The 22,811-nt window shown below is 39.1% G+C and overlaps 1 protein-coding gene across 1 annotated transcript in view; it reads left to right on the forward strand.

Annotated features, from left to right (window-relative positions):
- ADGRV1 (adhesion G protein-coupled receptor V1) overlaps positions 1-22,811 on the forward strand; it is a gene marked incomplete at both ends in the record, with an annotated part of 566,633 nt that overhangs the window by 433,553 nt on the left and 110,269 nt on the right. Inside the window, one exon of the mRNA XM_080707128.1 lies at positions 21,954-22,111. Coding sequence (XP_080563254.1) covers positions 21,954-22,111 — 158 coding nt within the window. The remainder of the gene's footprint in view (positions 1-21,953; positions 22,112-22,811) is intronic.

Raw genomic sequence — 22,811 nt, forward strand, 5'->3', positions numbered from 1 at the left:
AGCTCTCTATTTAAATGCAGTGGCCGATGGTCCAGGATGTTTCCCTTGTCCTTTTGAAGAAATTGCGAAGACTAGGCTGAGTGGATTTTTTTATACTAAGTATCCCAGCAAATTAGTTTACCATTTTAAGCTACAGAGAAAATAGGAAACAAAAGGAACTTCAGATACATGAGAGAAACCAGTAGAATAGAGGACTGGTGGGTTAGGAAGGGAAAAGCAAAAGTGAGGAAAGGAACTGTTGAAATAATGTTATATTCTCATATGAAGTTATCACTGCTGATTTCATGTGCAGGGAGGAAGGACAGGGGAGCAGGATGGGACAGAAGAGAAATTCAGCAAGTGACACGCACATATGCGTTTAAATCACTTTGAACTTCACTATGATGTGTACTTGTGGTGCACTAATAAAAAAAAGTATATTTAATAAAACAAATAAAAAAGTCTATTTTAAACTTCCCACTGTCTACTTGGAAAGAGGTAGCCCCTTTGAAATAAATATTAAACATTTACATAAATACATGCTTATTACACTGAACCTTTATACAGGTATACTTCCTAGGTTGTATATTAATTTAGAATTGGAGCAAATATTATCATTCAGGGTAATTACTAGAGAGCTTGTTCTTAATCAAATACCAGGATTTAAGAGTTAATAAGTCAAATAAGAGGAATTCAAACAGGAAAAAAAATCTCAACCTCCGACAAATCTTAAGTTCAAGTCTTTGGTGTTTCTTGAATAATTTTGGAAGGAGAATGCTATAGGTGAAAAGAACAAAATGCGTGAGAGAATAACAATACAGCGTATGAGGTTTAAAAGTGCCTCATGAAAGCCCATGGTCTGATGAGCTGCTTCTCTGACATGAGTTTTATGTCTACAAGGGAGAACTCCAGATCCCATGTCCTCCTCTAGGTCCTGCTGATAAAGAATCTGAAAAGCAATGACCTCTATCATTCTGGATTCCACGTGTGATGAGATGAGGGTTTTAATTGAAAAATAAAGTAGGGAAACGTCTTTCCCCAAGTGAGGGAGGCATTCCTGTGTGTCTTATCCTAACATTTTAAGACTAGTATTAATTTGTTTGGAACAATGGCATGTTGTTAAGAACACTGATAAACTAAGCTGCTGTATATTTTCTTGTTTTGACAGAGGTATCTGAGGTCAAGTTCATTGACTTAGTCATAGAAAATCTCAAATCTCAGTTTGGCTTCTAAACAAAGGACTTTATACCTTTCTGTCATATAAAGTTAGCAATCCTCAGCACTTTATACTGACCTATTTCTATTTTATTCTCTGTCTTGATATTATTGCTGTCAGTTGTAGTACAGATTTATTTGTACATTACATTTTTTTCATGTTTTTTGTCTCTCAGATATCTATGTCGAATCCCAGTTGTGGTCTAAGAGGAAGTTTTATTTTTAAAGTCCATCTAATAACTTAGATCGAAAAAAAAGTTAGGTTAAAAAAAATTAAGGAGCCGGGTGTGGTGGCGCACGCTTGTAATCCTCGCTCTTGGGAGGTGGAGACAGGAGGATCGCGCTGGTTTGGAGCCAGCCTCGCTGACTTAAGAGACCCTGTTTCCAAATTAAAAAATATAAAAATAGGTCTGGAAGTGTAGCCCGGAGGTAGAAGGGCTTCCAGGAACCCCAGTACCACCAAAAAAAAAAAAAAAAAAAAAAAATTAAAAGCAATATCCACTCAAAGGCAGGCTCCAAGCCTTTTTGTGGCTTTGATGTCCACTGCTCTAACCCTGGAGCCTTAAGTAACCTGTAATAGGTGCTCAATAGATAGTCATTAAAGGGAAGCATAGAAATAATAATGCTTGCATTATAGATTTATTATGAGGAATAAACTAAAGAATTACATATGAAAGTATTTAACACAACACCTCAAATTGATGTACAATTAAAAACATTTTAAAGGCCGTATATGGTCTCAGAAATCCCAAACTTGATTTTTAAATAGATTAACTTCACCCTATGCACTGGGAGATAATGATTGTATGCATGTTTTAAATTTATTAAACATTCGAAATTATATTTGACACCGTTTTTTGTAATAGGTGAACTTTCTTAAAATGGTAGTCATCTCATTTTAATCAATTAACAATTGGCCTTATATTTGGTTCATAAAGACTTCTTACATACATGTTTATGCAAACTATCAAGCATTTTGTTGGGGTGTGTGTGTGTGTGTGTGTGTGTGTGTGTGTGTGTGAGAGAGAGAGAGAGAGAGAGAGAGAGAGAGAGAGAGAGAGAAAGAAAGAGAGAGGTGGGGGCAGGGTCTTGCTGTGTTGCCTAGGCGTGCTCTAAACTCTTAGGCTCAAGCAATCCTCCTGTTTCAGCTTCCTGAGTAGCTAGAACTACAGAGGCATACCATGGTGTCCACCTTAATCCTAAACATTGGTCTAACTATAGGTTGAGGACTACAGTAACTACATTTTGCCAGTATGTTGGTACTGTTCATTTGGCAATGATTATACCCAAACTGTAAAATCAACTTACTCGCTTTACTTTTTCTAAATTAATCTCAGGAAGGCCAGAGGCAGTGTACCAGTTGGAACTCTAAGCAAATACAAGTATTTATATCAGAGTCTCTGCACTGAATTTTTATAAGGATTGAAAACAGGCAGTTAAAATGAGTAAGACACCTCACTTTAGCATGCATGATAGCCCAATAGCTTCTATGTGTTTTTGAACCTTTCTCCTTAAAAGTGTAGTTTAGAATGTAACTTTCCAAAGTTTCATTATAATAATATTTGTTGAATGTGCTATAGTGTTTTTTTTGTTGTTGTTGTTGTTGTTTGCTTTAGTCACTGAAAAAGGAGAAATGCCCTGTTTCTTTACAAGACAGCTATATGCTTAAGGTCATATTGCTCTAGGGATACTGAGAGAGTCTCACTTTTAGACCTAGCATTTTAAATATCTTACATCTTGTTAAAGATATTTATGTTAAAACCCAATTATAGGTTTGGAAAAATCTATTTGTCAATAAAGGAAAAAATATGAATAAAAAAGAAGGGGAAAAATGGTACCAAAAATAGCACCCCGGAAATATTGCTTCATTAGTACTCTTCAGTTTTCTACTTTTATCCCAGATTCGTGCTTTCTTAAGTTTTGATTCATTACAGGCTAAAAAGGGAAGGTGAATCTGTGTGAGGATTGGAGGTTCTTTTACCTCTGTGGCACTCCTCAAAGTTCCTCCACTCAGCTTTGATCTCTGGCTCATATCTTGTCACTTTCATTGGGTTAAAGGGTCCTGGGAAGGGAGCACAGGTTTAGTGAGTCTTCCTTCCTGATGGAGCTGTGATCTCCATATTTTCCAGGGTTCTTTTGAAATTCCTACATGACAGCTCTCTTGGGCTTTCCTCCACAATTATCCTTCTTCACACAGACTATACGGCAGGGGTTACAAAGTGATGTGTCTTTTTTTTTCTGTAGGTTTTCTTTCTAAAATTAGTTTAAAAACAAAACAAAGCAAAATGCCAGTGCAGTGATGGTATCTTTGAACTAATCTAGCTTCTTGCATTTTAATCCTGTGTGTTTATTAGTCCTGGTCCCTGCCCCCGCCCCAATATCAGGACACAGCCACAAATCCTTGGCCTTGAAGGTTTTATGGCCCCAGAAGAACAAAGATTAATCATAATTATATTATCTTCCTGAAAATCTTGAGCCCTGCTTCCCTTTTTAAGAGCACAGATGATTCCTGAACGAACAGGAAACAAAGTTGAGAAATTTTTGAGCGTGGCCCTTTCTTTTGCCATTGTCTGGAAAAGGGAATACAGCTCTCCCAGGAACGTCCAACTCATTTTCCTATCAGGTTGTTAAAGGAACAGATGTCCCTCTCAATTCTATTTCATTTTGTTCCTGGAAAATATGACTTCACCATCCACCTTCTCCAGTAACTGACGTGTTTCCTTGCACTCCCACCTCGCTCCAGGTGGCTTTGTGTCACACTCAACACACTGCACCAAGTACTACATACAGTGAGCCCCTCCTGCACACTGGACTCCAGTCTTTTCAAGATCAGAGCCCAGGACTTAGTTGTCACTGTACATCCAGAGCAGAAAACATAGGATGCACAGAATCGTTGCTAAATAAATGTACATTAAGTGAATGAGCAAGAGTCACATGAAAATCACTACTTAGTTTTCTATTAATGTAAGAACAAGAACATGGTCCATGACATGACACAATAACCATGATTCCATTGTATTGAAAAAAGTTGTGCTTCTATTTAACTAGTGTAGCCGGGCATGGTGGCACACGCTTGTAATCCCCGCGCTTGGGAGGCAGAGACAGGAGGATCGCGCAGGTTCGAAGCCAGCCACACTGGCTTAGGAGACCCTGTTTCCAAAAATAAAAATAGGTCTGGGAGTGTAGCCCGGAGATAGACGGGCTTCCAGGAACCCCAGTACCACAAAAAAAAAAAAAAAAAATTAACTAGTGTGTAGAAGTAGATGAGGTATCTGACTGTATGTGCTCCTCTACCCTTCAAACAGAATCACAGGGAACACCCCTGAGAAGTACGTAATCTATATCCCAACATAAAGAATTCACCATCACCGTCTTTTTATAGCTTTAAACCTGGAAATTACTGTAGGTCATTTTGGATTCCCTTGGTAAAACCAAAATAGAGATTTAGTCACATCTTTTAAGAATCTGTGTGTCTCTCTTGCTTTCAAGTGACTGAACACTGACCCAGGCCCTGCACATTTAAGCCACTGTTGTGAGGCTTCTGTAGAAAATGCTTATTTCTTAGGACCTCTGACAAGCTTTCTGTTGAAAATAACAAAATCATGATATTAACCTGATTTGGGAGTCATATCTGAAATGTAATGTAAATAGAGTTAAGTGCCATGTGTGATTTTTATACATGAGTGGACATCATAGTGTTTTAGCAAAGGAATTAAGCCAATTTATATGCTCAGGTTAGTGTTAATAATGTGCATCTTTTATTGAGTCCTGATCACACAGTAGGCACTGTGGTAAGCACTTTAATTCAACCATTTCATACACCCTTCATAATAAACTTATTTATTGTGTGTACATGGTACTGGGGGACTGAACTTCAAAACTTTCGACCTCGGCCGGGTGTGGTGGCACACGCTTGTAATCCCCGCACTTGGGAGGCGGAGACAGGAGGATCGCACAGGCTCGAAGTCATCTGCGCTGGCTTAAGAGACCCTGTTTCCAAATAAAAAGTATAAAAATAGATCTGGGAGTGTAGCCCAGAGGTAGAAGGGTTTCCAGGAACCCCAGTAACACCAAAAAAAAAAAAAACAAAAAAAACCAAAAAACCACCACCAACAACAACAACAAAAAAACTTTCTACCTCCAAACCACACCTCCAATTTTATTTTATTTTATTTTATTTTTTTATTTTGAAACAGTTTCTTGCTAAGTTGCTGAGGGCCTTGCTAAGTTGCTGAGGCTGGTCTCGAACTTGCAATCCTTCTGTCTCAGCCTCCCAAGTACTGAGATTACAGGCTTGTGCTACCACACCTGGCTAATAAGCTTATTTTTTTTTATTGATGCTATGTAATTATACATCATAGTGAGATTCAAAGTGATACTCTCATATATGCATGCAACATCACTCGGTGTGTTTTCTTTTCACCCACCCCACACCCCTACCCCTAGTACATGATCATGAGGTTTGTAGTATTTTTGTTCTGTTTCCTTCCCCAAGCCTCCTCTAACCCCTGCTTTCTTCTAATCCTCTTCCATTAATCTGCTAAACTCTCCATTTTTATGTCTTTTTTCTTTCTTATTTTCTCTCTAGCTTCCATATATAAGAGAAAATGTGTAACCTTTAAATTTTGAGCCTCGCTGATACCACTTAGCGTGATCTTCTCTAGCTCTATTTTCTTGAAAATGGCATAATTTTGTTCTTTTTCCTGGCTGAGTAAAATTACACTGTGTATATATACCATATTTTCCTTATCCATTCATCTGCTGACAGACACTCAGGTTGGCTCCATAACATTGCTGTTGTAAATTGTGCTGCTATAAACCTTAGTATAAGCCAGGCGTGGTGGTGCACACTTATAATCCCAGCATTGGGGAGGCAGAGACTGGAGGATCACAGTTTGGGAACAGCCTCAGCTATTAGCAAGGTCCTTTGCAACTCAGTGAGACCCTGTTTCAAAAATAATCAAAAATGCTAAAAAATAGGGCTGGGAGTGTAGCTTGAAGGTACAATGACCCTAGCTTTCATCTCCAGTGCCAAAAAAATTATTATATATTTGTCACTATAATATTCTGACCTTAATTCTTTGGGAAATATTCCAAGCAGTGGTATATGCTTCACATGTGGTTCCATTTCTAGTCTTCTGAAAGCCCATTGTTTCATGCACAGAATTTGGGATATGTTTCTCTAAAAACCTATTGTTTTGTTTTGTTTTCCTTTAATTTGCCCACTAATGGTCATTTCTTTCTTTTGGAAATATTCCAAGAAGTGAGATAGCTGGGTTATATTGTGATACCATTCCTAGTCTTTTGAGAAACTTCTGTATTGATCGCCATAGTGTTTTTACTAATTGATAGCCTCAATAATGTATGAATACCTTTCCCTGCACATCCACAAGAGCTTCTATTGTCTATATCCTCGATGGCTGCCATCCTAGCTGGAGTGAGATGGAATCTCAGTGTCATTTCAGTTTGCATTTCCTTTATGGCTAGTGACATTGAACACTTTTTCATATCTTTATTGGCCATTTATATTTTTCTTTTGATAAATCTGTTTAATTCAATTGCTCATTTATCGATAAGGTTATTTATTGAATTTTTTTGTGGTACTGGGGGTAGAACCCAGGGGCATTTTACCTCTGAGCTACACTCCCAGCCATATTTTTCTTTCTTTATTTTGAAACCGGGTCTCACTGATTTGCATAGGGCCTCACTAAGTATAGCTGAGGCTGTCCGCGAACTGTGATCCTCTAGTCTCAGCCTCTCAAATGCTGGGATTACAAACGTGCACCACCATGCCTGGCTTCTATCAGATTTTTTTAATGTTAAGTTTTTTATGTAGTCTACATATTAGTCCTCTGTCAGAGTAGCTGAAAGATTTTCTTCCATTTGATAGGCTCTCTCTTCATACTCTGTTCTCTCTCTCTCTCTCTCTCTCTCTCTCTCTCTCTCTCTCTCTCTCACACACACACACACACACACACACACACACACACATATACATACAACTTATAAGAAAGCATTTTATTCAAATTTTACAAACAAACCTACTGAGGTTTAGAGAAGAAGCTTTACTCAAAAAGTCACACAAATATTAAATAGCAGTCCCAGGGTTCAAAGTCAGGCCTGTCTAACTCAGGGTCCACATCCATAAGCTTTCTCGCTATCATTTTGTGAAATCATCATGTCTTCCTGCCTTCAATTCAGAACATTCCAGGCAGTATTGGTTTGGGTATATTTCCACCCATAGCCATACCTGGTTAGGTTAGTCTCTGCTCTTGAAAATAGCGGGCTTCAAGGAAGCATTAGATCTAGTGCCAATGGTTTCTCCTAGTTTCTCTCCAGACTCCTAGGCTGTAGGACTCTATGAGAGTTATGAAGAGCCATCCTGACATCGGAGGCGGTTCTATAATTTAAAAATATAAGCACAGGTATGATGATGCATGCCTGTAATCCCAATATTTGAGAGGCTAAGACAGGAAGATTGCAGGTTCAAGGCCAGTCTCGGCAGCTTAGTGAGCCCCTCAGCAATTTAACAGGAACCTGTTTAAAAAATTAAATAAATAACCTGAGCATAGTGGCCCACCCCTGTGATACCAGTACTTGGGAGGCTGAGACAGAAGAATCTCAGGTTCAAGGCCAGCAAAACTACTTAGTAAGCCCCTCAACAAATTAGTGAGATCCTGTTTCAAAAAATAAAAAAATAAGCTGGGCATGGTGGTACACGCTTGTAATCCCAGTGCTTGGGAGGCTGAGACAGAAGAATGGCACAGGTTCAAAGCCAGCCTCAGCTACTTAGAGAGGCTCTCAGCAACTTAGTGAGACCCTGTTTCCAAATAAAATATAAAATAGGTCTTAAAGTATAGCCTGGAGGTAGAAAAGCCCCTGGGTTCCACCCCTAATACCACAAAAAATAAAAAATAAAAAAAATAGGGCTAGGTTGTAGCTCAGAGGTAGAAAGCCCCTGGGTTCAGTCCCCAGTACAGCAAATATGTGTGTGTGTGTGTGTGTGTGTGTGTGTGTGTGTGTGTGTGTCTCAGAGGTTGAATGTCCCTGGGTTTAATCCCCAGTACCTCTCAAATAAATAAATAAATAAATAAATAAATAAATAAATAAATACATGTTAAGTGACCCTCTCCAAAGGTATGAATATCATACTCTTAAATTTTCTGTGTTTTCAATATTATTTCAGTTTTGTAGAAAGAGAGAGACAAAAGAAAGAAAGAAAGAAAGAAAGAAAGAAAGAAAGAAAGAAAGGAAGAAAGAAACTAGTGTATAACATCCTAAAGGGAAGTTTTTGAAGGCATGGGTTAGCCCAATTCTACAATGAAGAAATTTGGCTAGGAATTGAGAAGAACTTCAGCCAAGACAAAACTCAGAAAGTTCCCAAGTTCAGTTCTTTAGAGCAAGTTTTAGACTGTTTGGATCTTTCTTATAAAGTCACAAGTGTGCTCAGAAATTAGTGCTACTCTGCTGTTCCCATTTCATTTCACTGCCCTGAAATCCGGTTGTTGAAACTACAGGACTTGAAAATAACAGGAACATCCTGTTGACAGAAATAAATTCCTTATGATAAAATATTGCTCAACTGAAGCCAATTTTTTTTTTATTTTTTGGAGAGGGAAAAAGCATCATGGGGAAGGGCTGTCGGGGACAGAATGCCAGCTTGGATTCATTGATCTTTCCTTATATTTTTGACACATCTCTAACTGAATGAGATGCGTTGTCTTATATGAATTTTTGTATTATGCAAAAATATTAATGTCATTAAAAACCATTTCATAGGAAGAACACATATAGTCTAAGCTTCCAGGTCTTACTATAAGTATTATACTCAGAAATGTACATGTTTAGTGTTTTCTGCTATGATTTATTCTGTAGGCCTCTAATCCTTTGGAAGTCATGTACAAAGTAAAATAAAATACTTAGGACTCTTTTCTTTAAAAGAGTTTTTAAAGTATTAGCAAAATTTGGTCCCTGAAAGCCTTGTAGATCATTTTTCTATTGCATCTGACTTATGGTTTCAGCCCCTTTAGAGCACTGGCCTAGGAATTTAAATGCCAGGTACTGGGCAGGCATCTAGAGTCTTTGTGTCTTCTGGCATAAAACAAGTAGGAGGCCAGGATGACCTCTACTATCCCTCTTATCCATTAAAGTTCTAAGCCTCTAGGAAGAATTGCCTTCACTGTAAAGAGGAAGGGCTATTATCTTTCCAATGAGTAACTCAGGGAGATGGGGAAATTCAGGATGCCTGGTTTTCTGATAATCAACACTGAGAATCCTCCAGCAGTCACCTCATTAAGAATGCAGCTCCCAGAGGCTGGAAACACCTGCTGTTCAGCCATCATCTTCCCCTTGTACACTGTTTTCTGTGGAGCCTTTGGGTGAGGTGGGCTGGAGGAAGGGAGGGGGACAGGAGTGTGGCAAAAGAGAAACCATCTTTTTAGACCCAGAGACACCTGGACTGGGCTCAGTCTCCTGCTGCTGGCAGGTCTGGGCCAGGGTGACTCATCAGCCCATGGTGGTGTGATCCTGGTATATTGGACTTCCTTGAGTATTATCTGCCTCTTTTTGAATGATCCATAACTATCTCGACATTTTGAATTGGAACCAAGTTTCAACACTGGTGTTGCAGAAACACACATGAGTCATGGGGGAAAGCAGTGAAGGGAAAGTTTCCCTCCTTTCCCTCATGCAGCTGTGTTGTAGACACAGGCCAATAATCTTATTTGCATGACTGATTCACATTAAACATCTGCTGATTGGCAAGGAATTCCGGGAGTGGAAAGCTGGTTTCACACACCTCTTCCATGAAGTCTTTCCCGACTACCTGAGTTGAAAGACTTTTTATTGAACACATAGTGTTCAGCACTTTCCTGACATACAAAAAAATATGATTATTCACATTCTACTATTTGCCATCTCCTTTTCTTCTGAATATAGATTATATCTAGTATGTTTATAAGAGTACCTGGACTTAGAGATGATCATAATAATCATTGATCTTTTATTGAGTACTTATAATTTTTATCTAAGAGCTTTACCTGAATTGACTCATTTGATTTTTCACTACCTGCTACTGTCCTCCAAATTCTTTTATTATTATTATTATCATTATCATTTTTGGGAAAATGAAGTATAGAAAAACTAATTACAGGCCTAAATCATAGTCAATAGAGGTGTGTTCCAGAGCCTTCAATCTAAACAATATTGTTTTGTCACAATAGTCAGGGAGACATTCTGATTCCAAACCATAACAGTGATCTAAATCTCAAGATCTGAAAGCTTCAAGGAAAATGAAATGTATGGTTTCCCCCTCATCTTAATATGTCAGTAAAAGCTTTTACCCACTCTGTCCCCACTTCCACACTATGTACCCAACAGCAGGATTGTCTTTTTCTGATCAACTTCTTTACATAAATCATAAAGGAGATCATATGATATCTGTCTATCTGGTGTCTGGTTTGGAATTTGGAGCTTTTAAAACGATACTTTGTCATAGTTGGGATTGTTTCAGTAGAGAGGAAGCCTGAGCAGAAAGACCCTGTTCTCACACCATGGAGTCCAAAAGCAGAGAACACTACTGAGTGAGGCTCTCAGCAACTTACTGACACCCTGTTTCCAAATAAAGTATAAAATAAGTCTGGATATATAGCCTGGAGGTAGAAAAGTCCCTGTGTTCTAACCCCAGTACCACCAAAAATGTAAAATAAAATAAAAATAAGACTAGAAATATAGCTCGGAGGTAGAATGCCCCTGGATTCAAGTCCCAGTGCCACTAAATAATAATAATGATAATGTGCTGTATATTTCTAAATAGATAGAGGATAGGCTTCTGAATACTTCAACCACAAAACAATGGTAAATTATGTCTGAGTCAGCATTTCATCATTTCTTATGAAATAGCCTGAAACAGGCTATTTATGAAGAAAAGATGTGTATTTAGCTATCACTTCTGAAAGTTCAGAGTCTGAACAGAATAGTTCAGGCTCTGTGTTGAGGGCCACCCCCTGGCTACATCACCCTGAGCTGTCATGATAGATAACAGTAGCCGAAGGTCATGTCAGAGCAAGATCACATCCAGAACCAAGACACAGAGCAAGCTGGGAAAGACAGGCCTGCTCCTTTTACATCACTGCTATCCCAAGAATTCAAATGGTCACATGCAAACTACCTCCTTCTCCCTGTGACCTGTGGAATTCCCACGTGGCTCTACTCCCAAAGGTCTCACTACCTCCCAACAGGGCTATTTTGTGGACCGAGTCTCCCATCATGATAGACCCTTAGAAGATATCCAGAGCATCTCCAATCAGTAGAAATGTGTGGGTAATGGATGTGGTAATCACCCTGATTTTGGTCATTATTCAATGTATACATGTAAGGAAACATCACGCTATACCTCATTAAGATGTACAATTATTAGGACAATAAAAATATTTTTAAAACTCAGGATAACAGGCTTGAGATGGGGTCTAAGTAATAGAGGGGAGATCTCACTATATAATTATGACTTAAGATAATGACCTTAAAATGATTGACTTATAGCCTTGTCTGCTCACACTATCCTTGTTTTCTCAGTGGCTTAAATGTTATCGTACAATCTTCAGATATCACAATTTAAATTTTACTCATATAGTATGAGAAAGTGTGTAGTGTATTTTAAAGAGGATAACTAAATTCAGTGAGCAATTTCCTTAATGATTTTAAAGTCATCATTTAGGAATGTCCATTATTACAGCATGATGTAAATTTAAGTTGAACGTGGAAGGTAAGAGTAAGGGTGGGCTGAATGTTCACGCCTGCATGGAATGGTGTAGAAGCGTAAGGAATCCATTGGCCTAATTTCCAGGGCAACGTAATGTGGCTAACTGTCCCATAAAATCTGGTAAATAATTAAAGGTTGAACTACACTTCTACACAGTGATTTTTGCCCCTTTGAGAAATCATTACCATTGCCATGAGGAGGATTCTTTGCCACTCACACATCTGCATCGTTTTAGAGAGGCCACAGTGACTCCCATGAGCACAGACCTGTACTTTCTTTCTCACATTTCTGATAGGCTATGAATGAACAGTGCAAAAAATATCACAAGAGTATCTGGGAAGAATCATTTCAAAGCCAAATTTTCATTGGGAAAAGGAAATCACATCTGTGCTAACATGTCACTTGGGGCCCCGTTTCTTTTAAGCTATTACTAAATATTTTGGGTTCATTGAAATCCCAGATTTATTTTTTCTTTTTATGTGGATCATATTGAAAATGGCATACGGAAATCCCAGATTTAAAATGTGAAGAATAAGCCAGGCGTGGTGACACATGCTTGTAATCCCCGCGCTTGGGAGGCTGAGACAGGAGGATGACACATGTTCGAGGCAGCCTCAGCTACTTAGTGAGGCTCTCAGCAACGTAGTGAGACCCTGTTTCCAAATAAAATATAAAATAGGTCTGGGATTATAACCCGGAGTTAGAAAGCCTCTGGGTTGCACCTCCAGTACCACCAAAAAAAAAAAAAAAAAAGCAAAGAATAAATATTTCCCTTATAAAACTTTTAATAATAAATAATTGCATCCCTAACATTGACCTAGAATTGGAAAACACTGCATCCTGCCTGTGCAATAGTGCTTAGTTTCACCTGAACCTGCTTTTCTGAAAGTCATACTTGGAGATTCATTGTCCACAGGTGCTATCAATGAAGTCATATGGAGTGGAGAGAAGAGGGTAGTTATGAAAAGATAAAATACAAAAGATTACATATGAAATCAATAGGTGGTGTGTGTGTGTGTGTGTGTGTGTGTGTGTGTGTGTGTGTGTTGCTGAGGATTGAACCCACCCAGGGGCATTCTACTCTGCACCCTCAGTCCAATTTTATTGTTTATTTGGAAATAGGGTCTTGCTAAGTTGCTGAGGTTGGTCTAGAATTTGCAATTTTCCTGTCTTACCCTCCCAAGTACTGGGATTACAGGTGAGAACCAGCATGCCCAGCATTTAGACTTTTGATCATTAAGCTTGTATTCTCATGATTACTTCTGTAAATCTATTTTTCATAAATTATAAAGACCTACAATTTTACTATCCTCAGAAACAAGAAGTACGATTAGGGAAGCGTCTTACCCATCCACTTAGAGGCATAGTAGGCAAGAGGTGAGGGCGGGACACTTTTGAATGCCCTAAGATAATGACATTTTTCTGTACAAAACAGTTTGGTTTTATGAGAGAACAGAGACCATTAATACTTGACTTCCAAAAAAAATAACAAGTCAGCTTGACCTCATTCTGATAACATCCTGAAAGGGCCTGCTTCGCTAAAATCCACCTAGAGTGAAGTTGGTAAGCAGCATCTAGTGTACTGATCTCAACAGTATCATCAGAGTTTTCAGAAACAGACTGCTCAGACTCAGAGTTCTTGCGGGGGGAAATGTCATTTGATGTATCATGATTTGCAAACTTTTTTGCCACTCTCTCTCTCTCTCACCTATTAGTACTGTGGCTCTATCTTTGGAATCATCTGTACGTATAATTTTCTATAATTTTATTGGTACATTATACGTCATAGTGAGGTTCGACGTGATACAAACACACACGCACATAGACCTTGGTGTGCTTCCCTCTACATCCTGCCCCGCTTCCACCTCTCCCTTCCCCATACATGTTAGTGAGATTGGCGGTGATGGCTTCATGGATGGACATAGCGTTATTGAAATGTTTTCTCCTTCAACCCCCCTTTTTCCTCCCCACCTCGCTCCTCCAATCTCTTTCCATTGTTTTACCGGTCTCTCCTCATTTATCTGAAGTCCCTTTTATTCCTGTTTTCTTTCTAGCTTCCACATGTGAGAGAAAACATATGGCCTATGACTTTTGGAGACTGGCTGATCTCACTTAGCACAGTGTTCTCTCGTTCCATCTATTTTCCTGAAAATGACAAAGTGTTCTTCTTTATGGCCGAGTAAACTTCCATTGTGTTTATCTGCTCCGTTTCCTTTATCAGTTGGTAGACATCTAGAGAAGCCAGGGACATGGCGACTGTTATTCACCAAGAACTGGTTATATATAAGTGGTATATTAATGCATATGGCTTATCTAACTACTTCAGAATTTTAGGCAATTTAATACTATGAACTAAACACGTGTTCTTTTTAGCTTGATGAAACAATATTACTCTGCTTTATCCAACTTTTTCTTTAATCTTTCCAAATAATGCAAACATGTAAGTACATTTGGAGTATTTATTTACTTATTTTTGATACTGGGAATTAAATATAGGAGCATTCAGCCTCTGAGCTATACTCCTAGCCTTTTTTTTTTTTTTTTGAAACAGAATCTTGCTAAGTTGCTGAGGCTGACCTCAAACCTGCAATCCTATCTCAGCATCCCAAGTACTTGGCTTACAGACATTGGCCGCCACACCAGACATTTGGAGTATTTAAATTGAGCCTGATTCTTGGCTTCTTTATGAGGCACATGACATTTGGCAGAGTTACCAACATTAAAGTGAGCTGGAGAACAGGAAGACATGGGAGGACAGTCTTTAAAAGAACAGTGCTTCCCAGCGTTTGGGAGGCTGAGACAGGAGGATCACACAGGTTTGAAGCCAGCCTCAGATACTGAGTGAGGCTTTCAGCAACTTAGTGAGACCCTGTTTCTAAATAAAGTATAAAATAGGTCTGGGAGTATAGTCCAGGGATAGAAAAGCCCCTGGGTTCCACCCCCAATACCATCAAAAAAAAGAAAACAGTGCTGTGTTCACATGTGTCGTTATCACTGTGAACTGCATTATGATGTGCAACTATAATGCACCAATAAAATTATTAAATAATAAAAAGCAGCCATTCTCTTGCTCCCTCTTACTCTGTCCCTCACTCAAGCGTATTAACCCCAGCCATGACATTGCAGGCAAAACCCACCAAGGCGACTTCAAGTTAAAGGTTGAGGGAGCATTCCTATGGATATTCAAACACAGTTGGGCCCAGGGTCCTGGCAGCAGGAAGAGGACACTGCTACTCACATCCATGGTACAGGATTTTCTAAACTTTCTTTTTGAGTGAGTAGTTTTTGAAAACTACTAAAAATCAATTGTATCAGTAAACATTCCTTTAGAGTCTGATTGTGCAAAGTTCTCAGAGAAATTTAAAGAACACATGTCCATCCCTCTGCTCAAGGGGAGTGCTGGCATGCTAACCACTAACTGTAATGTATCTTTGCTGGAATTGTGAGATGCGTTTTAGAATTAGTGGCAGAGCCCAGTGACGGCAAATGAGCCCACTTATGCTACGAGCCATTTGACGTTTTTATAACTTAGGTGATATTTTCTCCATATAAACAATAAAGCTACTAATTTTATCGTTATGTCTATATATAATAAGGCATGTTAAGATGGAGTTTCAAATGTTGCACATAGTAAATGATTGCCAACCATGGTAGGATAGTAGTAATATTAAAGTAACTTTACCCAGCTTGTGTAGCTTAGCAAAATACTGTACTATTTCTCCTCCACCTTCCCTAAATCCATATATTATCTTCATGTTCCATTTTACTTTGTAGGGCTTATTTGCAGTTTCATCTTAATATTAGTTTTCTTTAAAACTTAAAGGAAAATATATTGTAGAATTCAGTTGATTCTCTTTAGTATGAAAATTGTTGTCTGCTCTACAAAAGAAAGACAACAAAGAGAAATATTTTTTCCTACCTTACAGCTGGTTAAACCCAAATTGTTCTTTCTCCTTCACTCCAAATCTTCACAATTTTTTTTCTTTTTAAAAAGTTAATGTATTTAAAGTGTTTCTCTAAACCATTTTTGGTGAGTCAGAAAATATATATACACCCAAAAACACATGCATACACACGTACATAAATTAATAGGTAAGTAAAAAATGTGTGTTAAAATAAGAGCATCATCTTTGGAAAGCAACTAAGTTGGACATATAAGCAAAGGAATACTAAAATCCTAAGTATTGACTTAGATTTTGCTTATACATAATAAGCATCCATATAATAAATAACATCTGTATTCTTCAGCTTAAAAAAAGGAGACAGGTAATACTATATTCTCTACACAATAGAAACTGGTTTTTAGTAAATAATGATGAATTATTCTTTTTGGGGGAAGCAGAGGGTAACTGGGGATTGAACCAGTGTTACTCTACCGCTGAGCTATACTCCCAGCCCTTAATGTTTTTAATTTTTAAACAGAGTCTCCCAAAGTTGCTGAAGTTGGCCTTAAACCTGTGACCATTCTGTCTCAGCCTCTCAACTACTGGGATTACAGGAATGGACCACCATGTATGGCAGTTCTCAATTGTTCTTACCTTAAGGGAATTTATAGAATAAAACTGACAAACCATCTCCATTACTCACCAAAGGCATTAACCTGAGTTTAAGGAAGTTGATTGAAGTAACAAATGTATCATGATATAGACACCATCATGGACGAGGTACTGAGGGGACCTACCCCAGGAAAGGCTGGCACAGGAACCCATTGAATCATAACCATCACCGCTGACTTATTGAAAAGTACTCACAAAGAAGACCTTGGAAACAAACACGATTACTCTTTCCTTACCTATGTCCTTTTTCATTACCTATGTAACCCAGATGTAACCCAGATGTCAGCATCTGGATTTCTTCAAGTCGTCTGGCTTGCCAGGATCAACTTGTACTTTAAAATAGAATTAAAAGGAAGTTAAATTACAACCTAATGTGCAGTGAGTTCCCGGCATCCATCCCACTATTTTCAGTGGTTGTAAGTAGAGTTTCTATCTCTCCTAGACGCCTCTGCTTCTCAGTGCCTTCTTAGGCTGATTTCCTACAGGAATAAAGAAACTGAAATACCCTCATGCCACCCACATAAATTTTTGTAAAACTCAAGTTAGGTAATGCAAATGAAAACATTTCCATAAGTACAAAGCAATGCTGAGGGGAGGTCATAATCTTGCTAAATTAGAAGGGAAGACTTGAAAGAGAGAGAGCCCAAGGTAATGAAATAATATCTCCTCTTTTCATCTGGCTAAAAATAGAGAAATGGAGTCCTGACGTCATTTTAAACGTTAGCATTGTCTGTGGATAGTTATTAAGGGGGAAAATAACCATGAAAGTTTAAAGGAAAACACCAAGAGTTAGTCGTGTGATTGCAAAAAAACAAAAGAGCATCCAGTACCCAGGGACTGAAGAGTCACAGAGTCCTTTGAAGCCGGGTGAGCTCGTAATTCCAAGGAACACACTTTCCTCACCCTTTTTAAGAAAGCAAATCCACATGGCCTCTGTCTCATCTTCTGGATCTGCCAGATCTATTCCTGAAGCAGTAGCTGCCAGCACGTTAATCAACTCCTCGTTCAGCCCGGGTGTGTGCATAGCATTCAGGCTGCTCATGTCTTAAATTCAGTTTTTCCAAGAATTTGTTCCCAGCCTTGGTTCAGAAACTATTCTAACATGATATTCACAGTTTCCTAACACCCCACCTCGCTTTCATGCGATCAAATCCTCCCACTATATAGATGTACCTCTCATTTGGTTGGACTGGAGGAAATTCTGATTGGTGAGATGCTTTCTCCCCGCAAGGGTAGGATATAGTTCATTAATCTTAGGTGTTTTTTTAAATAGAGATGGTAAACTTTTTTATAAGCCAGCAGAAACCACATTCAGACAAGTTTTATACGCTAGTAGAAATCCCATTCAGAACATTTAAATAGTGCCTATTCACTTTAAAGGAAAAGCTAAATGAGAATTTAAAACAAGACAGTGTTAAGTCTCTGAGCTGCATTTGGGATGTGCAGGGACACAGCCTGTTCCACCTACTTTCCATGGACTGAATTGCATGCTTGAGGTGCTCTATTTTCTGCTCCTGTAGCCCTGCCAACCTTCGCAAAGGTTGGTGTTTCAGAAGTGTTCTGGGACTCCCTAATCCTTAAGAGGTACTACACAAGGCAAGTAGTTTTTGTTAAATAGAGTTGATAGGGCCCCAGCTGGACAGGTGCAGGTGAGAATGGGGGACCTATAATACTGCTTTAGGTAGAGAGGATGACAGGCGGTGGTGCCAACGATAGGAGCATGCTGTGCGGCCAAAGCCCTGCTCCTTAATGATCCGGCCCCACGTCGACTATGTGGCTGATAAATTTAGGATATCTCAGGAACCCACTGCTCCTGATAGATCATGACCTACAAAGCTCTGAAGAAACAGAGAAAAGAAGACATCTTCAAGAGTGGATCATTCTCCTGCCCTCTTTTCTGCAATGATGAGCCATCTGGGTCAAATCATCGTACCAGCAAAGAGAACTGCAAAGGAGACTCTTAAGAGAAGTAATACTTAGGGAATTGCTTTATCTTCCTAGGAGATGCTATGAACCTAGATGGTTATTTCTGACTCCCTACAAGTCCACTTTGCCTGATTTGTTCACCATTAGCTTGTGTCACCTTCCAAAGATCATTCTGAAAGGCAAAGGAAAATTTTAGGAAAGTTCTAAATAGAGATGTGCACTGTTCCCTGTGAGCTGTCACAGCAGAGTGTGGGTGTTGGGAAGTTAGACCTATGCCATAGCTCTGTATGGGATCTTCATACACTTCAGCAAGTAGCAGCACATTCAGCAATATTCCCCAAACTGGATGGTGGTAACATTTTTCAAGGCAAAAAATAAATAAATAAACAAGGTAGTGAAACCTAAGTGTGCTCTTTTATTAGGATCTGAATTTGTCTAAGCACCTTTAGTGTCTGTCAGTGGATTCGTCATTTCAATGAAAAAATAAGCAAGGATTTAAAACCAATGTGCAAAGTAATATGTAGCCGGTATGACTACTATTTTTAGTACAGAAGTGTATTCAACATCAAGACCATTAATGTTTGCCAGTTTTATTTATTCATGGGCATTTACCTAGAAGAAACAGGTCTTACTGCATATAGATGAGTGTTCAGGGAAGGATCCAGGCTTTGTGCCATCCAAATTAGATTTGAAAACTAGGAAATTCATCATTCTGACATCCCTTTGCAGATGTGAAATGCGTTTTCAAGTATCTTAAAATGAGTCTGTTTACACAAAGACTACATTTAACAGGTCATGTTAATTAGAAATGATATCTGAGTAAGACTTTCAATAATGAATCTTTGTGTAAATATACAACTGAGGCACTGTTTTCCAGATTCTAAGAATGGATATTTCTCCAATTACCTTTATTTTATGTTTTTAAGATCTCTTCTTCTTCTTCTTCTTTTTTTTTTTTTTTTTTTTTTTTTTTGTGGTACTGGGGTTCCTGGAAGCCCTTCTAGCTCCGGGATACACTCCCATGGGCTACACTCCCAGACCTATTTTTAACATTTTTTTTTTTTTTTTATGTGGAAACAGGGTCTCTTAAGCGATCCTCCTGTCTTCACCTCCCAAGCGCAGATATTATAAACGTGAGTCACCATGCCCGGCTTAAGATCTCTTCTAAGTGGGTTATTTGGATTTTTTTTCCTTCGAGTTATCTTCAAATTCGAGTATTTATAGCTATATTTTAATCTTGATGTACAGATACTATGTATTAAAAATGAATAGGAAGCTGGAAAAGTAGAAAAGGGACAGACACTCTTTGTTATTAAGAAGTTTTATATCCGGCATGCATCTGTAATTTCACTACTTGGGAGGCTGAGACAGGAAGGTGGCAGATTTGAGGCCAGCCTCGGCAATTTAGCAAGAACCTGGGAGTGTAGCTCAGGAGTAAAAGACCTCTGAATTCAATCTCCAGTACCACATACAAAAAAGGAAAAAAGAAAAAGGAGAAGTTATTGTATTGTAATTAAAACTATAGTCTTATAACATGTAAAAAGTATTTTCTTTATAAGAACATACCTCAAAAGTACAGTTTGAGATTATGACAACCTTTTTTTTTCAGTACTGGGGATGAAACCAGGCATCTTTTACCTCTAAGATATATACTCAACCCTATTTTTTTTAATTCTTTATTTTGAAACAAGGTCTCACTAAGTTGCAGAGGCCTCACTAAGTAGTTGAGGCTGTCTGAGAACCTGTGATCCTCCTGTCTCAGCCTCCCAAGTACTGGGATTACAAGTGTGCACCACCATGCCTGGCTCATGACAACCTATTTTCTTGGTAATTATGTGTAATTAAGATACATATATAGATTTTAAAAAAAGAAAAAGAAAAAGAATTTAATTTTTTTTAAAAAAGGTACATATACAATGCAGGTTTACGTTGGGCCCCATTGTTCTATATAAAATCAAAGAATAATAGACCCAACTGCCCAGTATAGCTTTTTTTTTTTTTTTTTTTTGATACTGGGGATGGAACCCAGGGGCATTCTACCTCTGAGCAACATCCCCAGTCCTATTTTTTATTCTTTGTTTTGAAACAGGGTCTCACTGAGCTGCAAAGGACCTCACTAAGTACCTGAGGTTGTCCTCGTACACTGATCCTACTTTCCCAGCCTCCCAAATGCTGGGATTACATGGGAAATAATCTTGACTTCAGATAAGTAAGAGGATGTTAGGGAAAGGTACAGCTGAGGAATGACCACACTGCTGTCTACTCAAAAACGATTAGTGTGAAGGTGAACAGAGTGGGAGCCTCAGAAAGCTCAGCTTTGCCTTTTGAGAATATACTGTCATCTGCTCCCAAGGCCCTTTGGGCTCAGAAGATGGAGCCGGAAAAGCAAGGCATGCTTTATTATTGGCTCCCTAGCAGCCGCAGGGTCCTTCATCCTTTATTTTCTGCATTTGGCTCATCCTGGGAAGAAAAATTCAAAGAGGGAGAGAGAGAAGGAGGTGGAGAAAAAGGAAAGAAAGAAAGACAGAAAGTAGGGATAGGAGAGATGAGAGAGGGAAGAGGGAGGACAGAGGAAAAATGGTTTGGCTCCTGTTGTATAGAAACAGAATCAGCCCTCTTGCTTCACCCGGAGGCGCCAGAGAGGTCTGGGGGTGTGGCTGCAAGCCTGACCAGCCAATGACGGGACAGGGACTCTATGAGCCCCGTCATCATACACTGATACTCTTCATGTGAGGTTAGACAGACAGAAAGGAGCAAAGAGCTTTGAACTCTCCCTGGGAGACAGCAACTAATCTGAAATAAGCTAGACATGACTGAATCAATGATTCTCGAAGTGTACTCCAGGGAACGTTAGTCCTCCAGTGTGATCTTGTGGGGGGGGGGAATGTGCGCATGGTATGTGTGTATGCATGTATGTGAGAGAAAGGAGCAGGGTTCATTTGTCATTTCTAGAAATGTCTAGAAATCATCTAGAAATGGTGGGTTAACACTTAGTAGGTACTTTAATGAATCAATTCAGTTAACCTTCACAACTGACTTCTGTTGTGAAGACTATTATACTCCTTACTAGATGAATGAAGTTGGAAAGAGGTTAAGAAATATATCTGAAGTTGCTCACTGTTTGAGATGTGGTGCTGTGATTCAGTGCCAGTCTGATTCCTGAGTCCAGACATATGGACTCTGACTTCCCATACCTTTTTTAGATAGCTATGTGCCCTGAATCTCTAAGGTGTATGTAGTGGCATTTCTCATGTTTATTTGACCATAACCTCTTTTGGAGTTTCCTGGACTTCCCAAGAGACAAAGTATCCACAGAACCTACTTTGTGAAGCAGCGGGTAGATTTAATTAGGGACCTCTTCACTAACAAAACTTTAATTTGGCAAACCCAAAGCTAGCTTTTGCCAACATCTAGATCCAGAGCGCTTATTAGAAGTGACAGAAGACACGTTCTGAATTTGGGATGGACTGGAGACTGCGCTCAGGTGCCTGAGTGATCTCTTCCCTACTCTCTTTCAGATGTTTCATTCCAAATGTCTACGCGGCCCTGTTCACCGCAGCACTGGTGCCTTTGATGTGCCTGGTGGTGGTATTTGTGGTGTTCATCCATGCCTACCAGGTGAAGTCTCAGTGGAAAGCCTACGATGACGTCTTCCGGGGGAGAACCAATGCTGCAGGTTTGCAAGGGACATTTGCACTTTGGAGATGGGAACTCTCTTGGATGGGGAAAATATCACTGAATTTTGGTGTTTTTTTTTTTTTTTTAAGTAAAAATGGCATGTAGTTAGGCTTTGCATTCAGCTCTTCAGCCTTAAGCTAAGCAATAGCTAGCTAGCTCTCGAGTACCTCCTGCTTCTTGGTAGGGCCTAACTTCCTTCTCCCTTCCTGGCCCTGTAGGTTTGACTGCTGGTGCCAGTTTTGTCCTTAAGGTATTAATGTCCAAGTCAATGAGTCACAGACTGTGGGAGCCTCTTCCCAGGCTTTTCTTAAGTCAAGCAATGACAGCCTGAGTTTAACCTCTGCAGTCCATACATTTCTTGCAGATTCTGAATCTTCTTTGTAGTTGGGCTGCCCTCCTCAGTTGTGAGCTTTGGATTGCACATGCGGGCCCCGGATTGTGCTGACAGATGGTTAAAAACATGTGTAATCAGACAGCTTCGTAAGTGACTGCACATGTGTTGGTTACTTGGGAGTGTGAGTTTTTCCAGCTCAAATTGGCTTTCATTTTTTCCCTTTGAATCATACTTAGCACAGGTTTTTATGATCTGGTTCTTTTTTTGTCACTGTTAGATTACAGTCTCTGAGGAATTTTCTTAATGGGGAACAATAGCCACATTGCTACAGACAGAAGCGCACACTTTTGTGAGAGCAACTGAG

This window comes from Muscardinus avellanarius (genome assembly GCF_963383645.1).
Source record: "Muscardinus avellanarius genome assembly, chromosome: 1".
Classification (NCBI taxonomy): Eukaryota; Metazoa; Chordata; class Mammalia; order Rodentia; family Gliridae; genus Muscardinus; species Muscardinus avellanarius.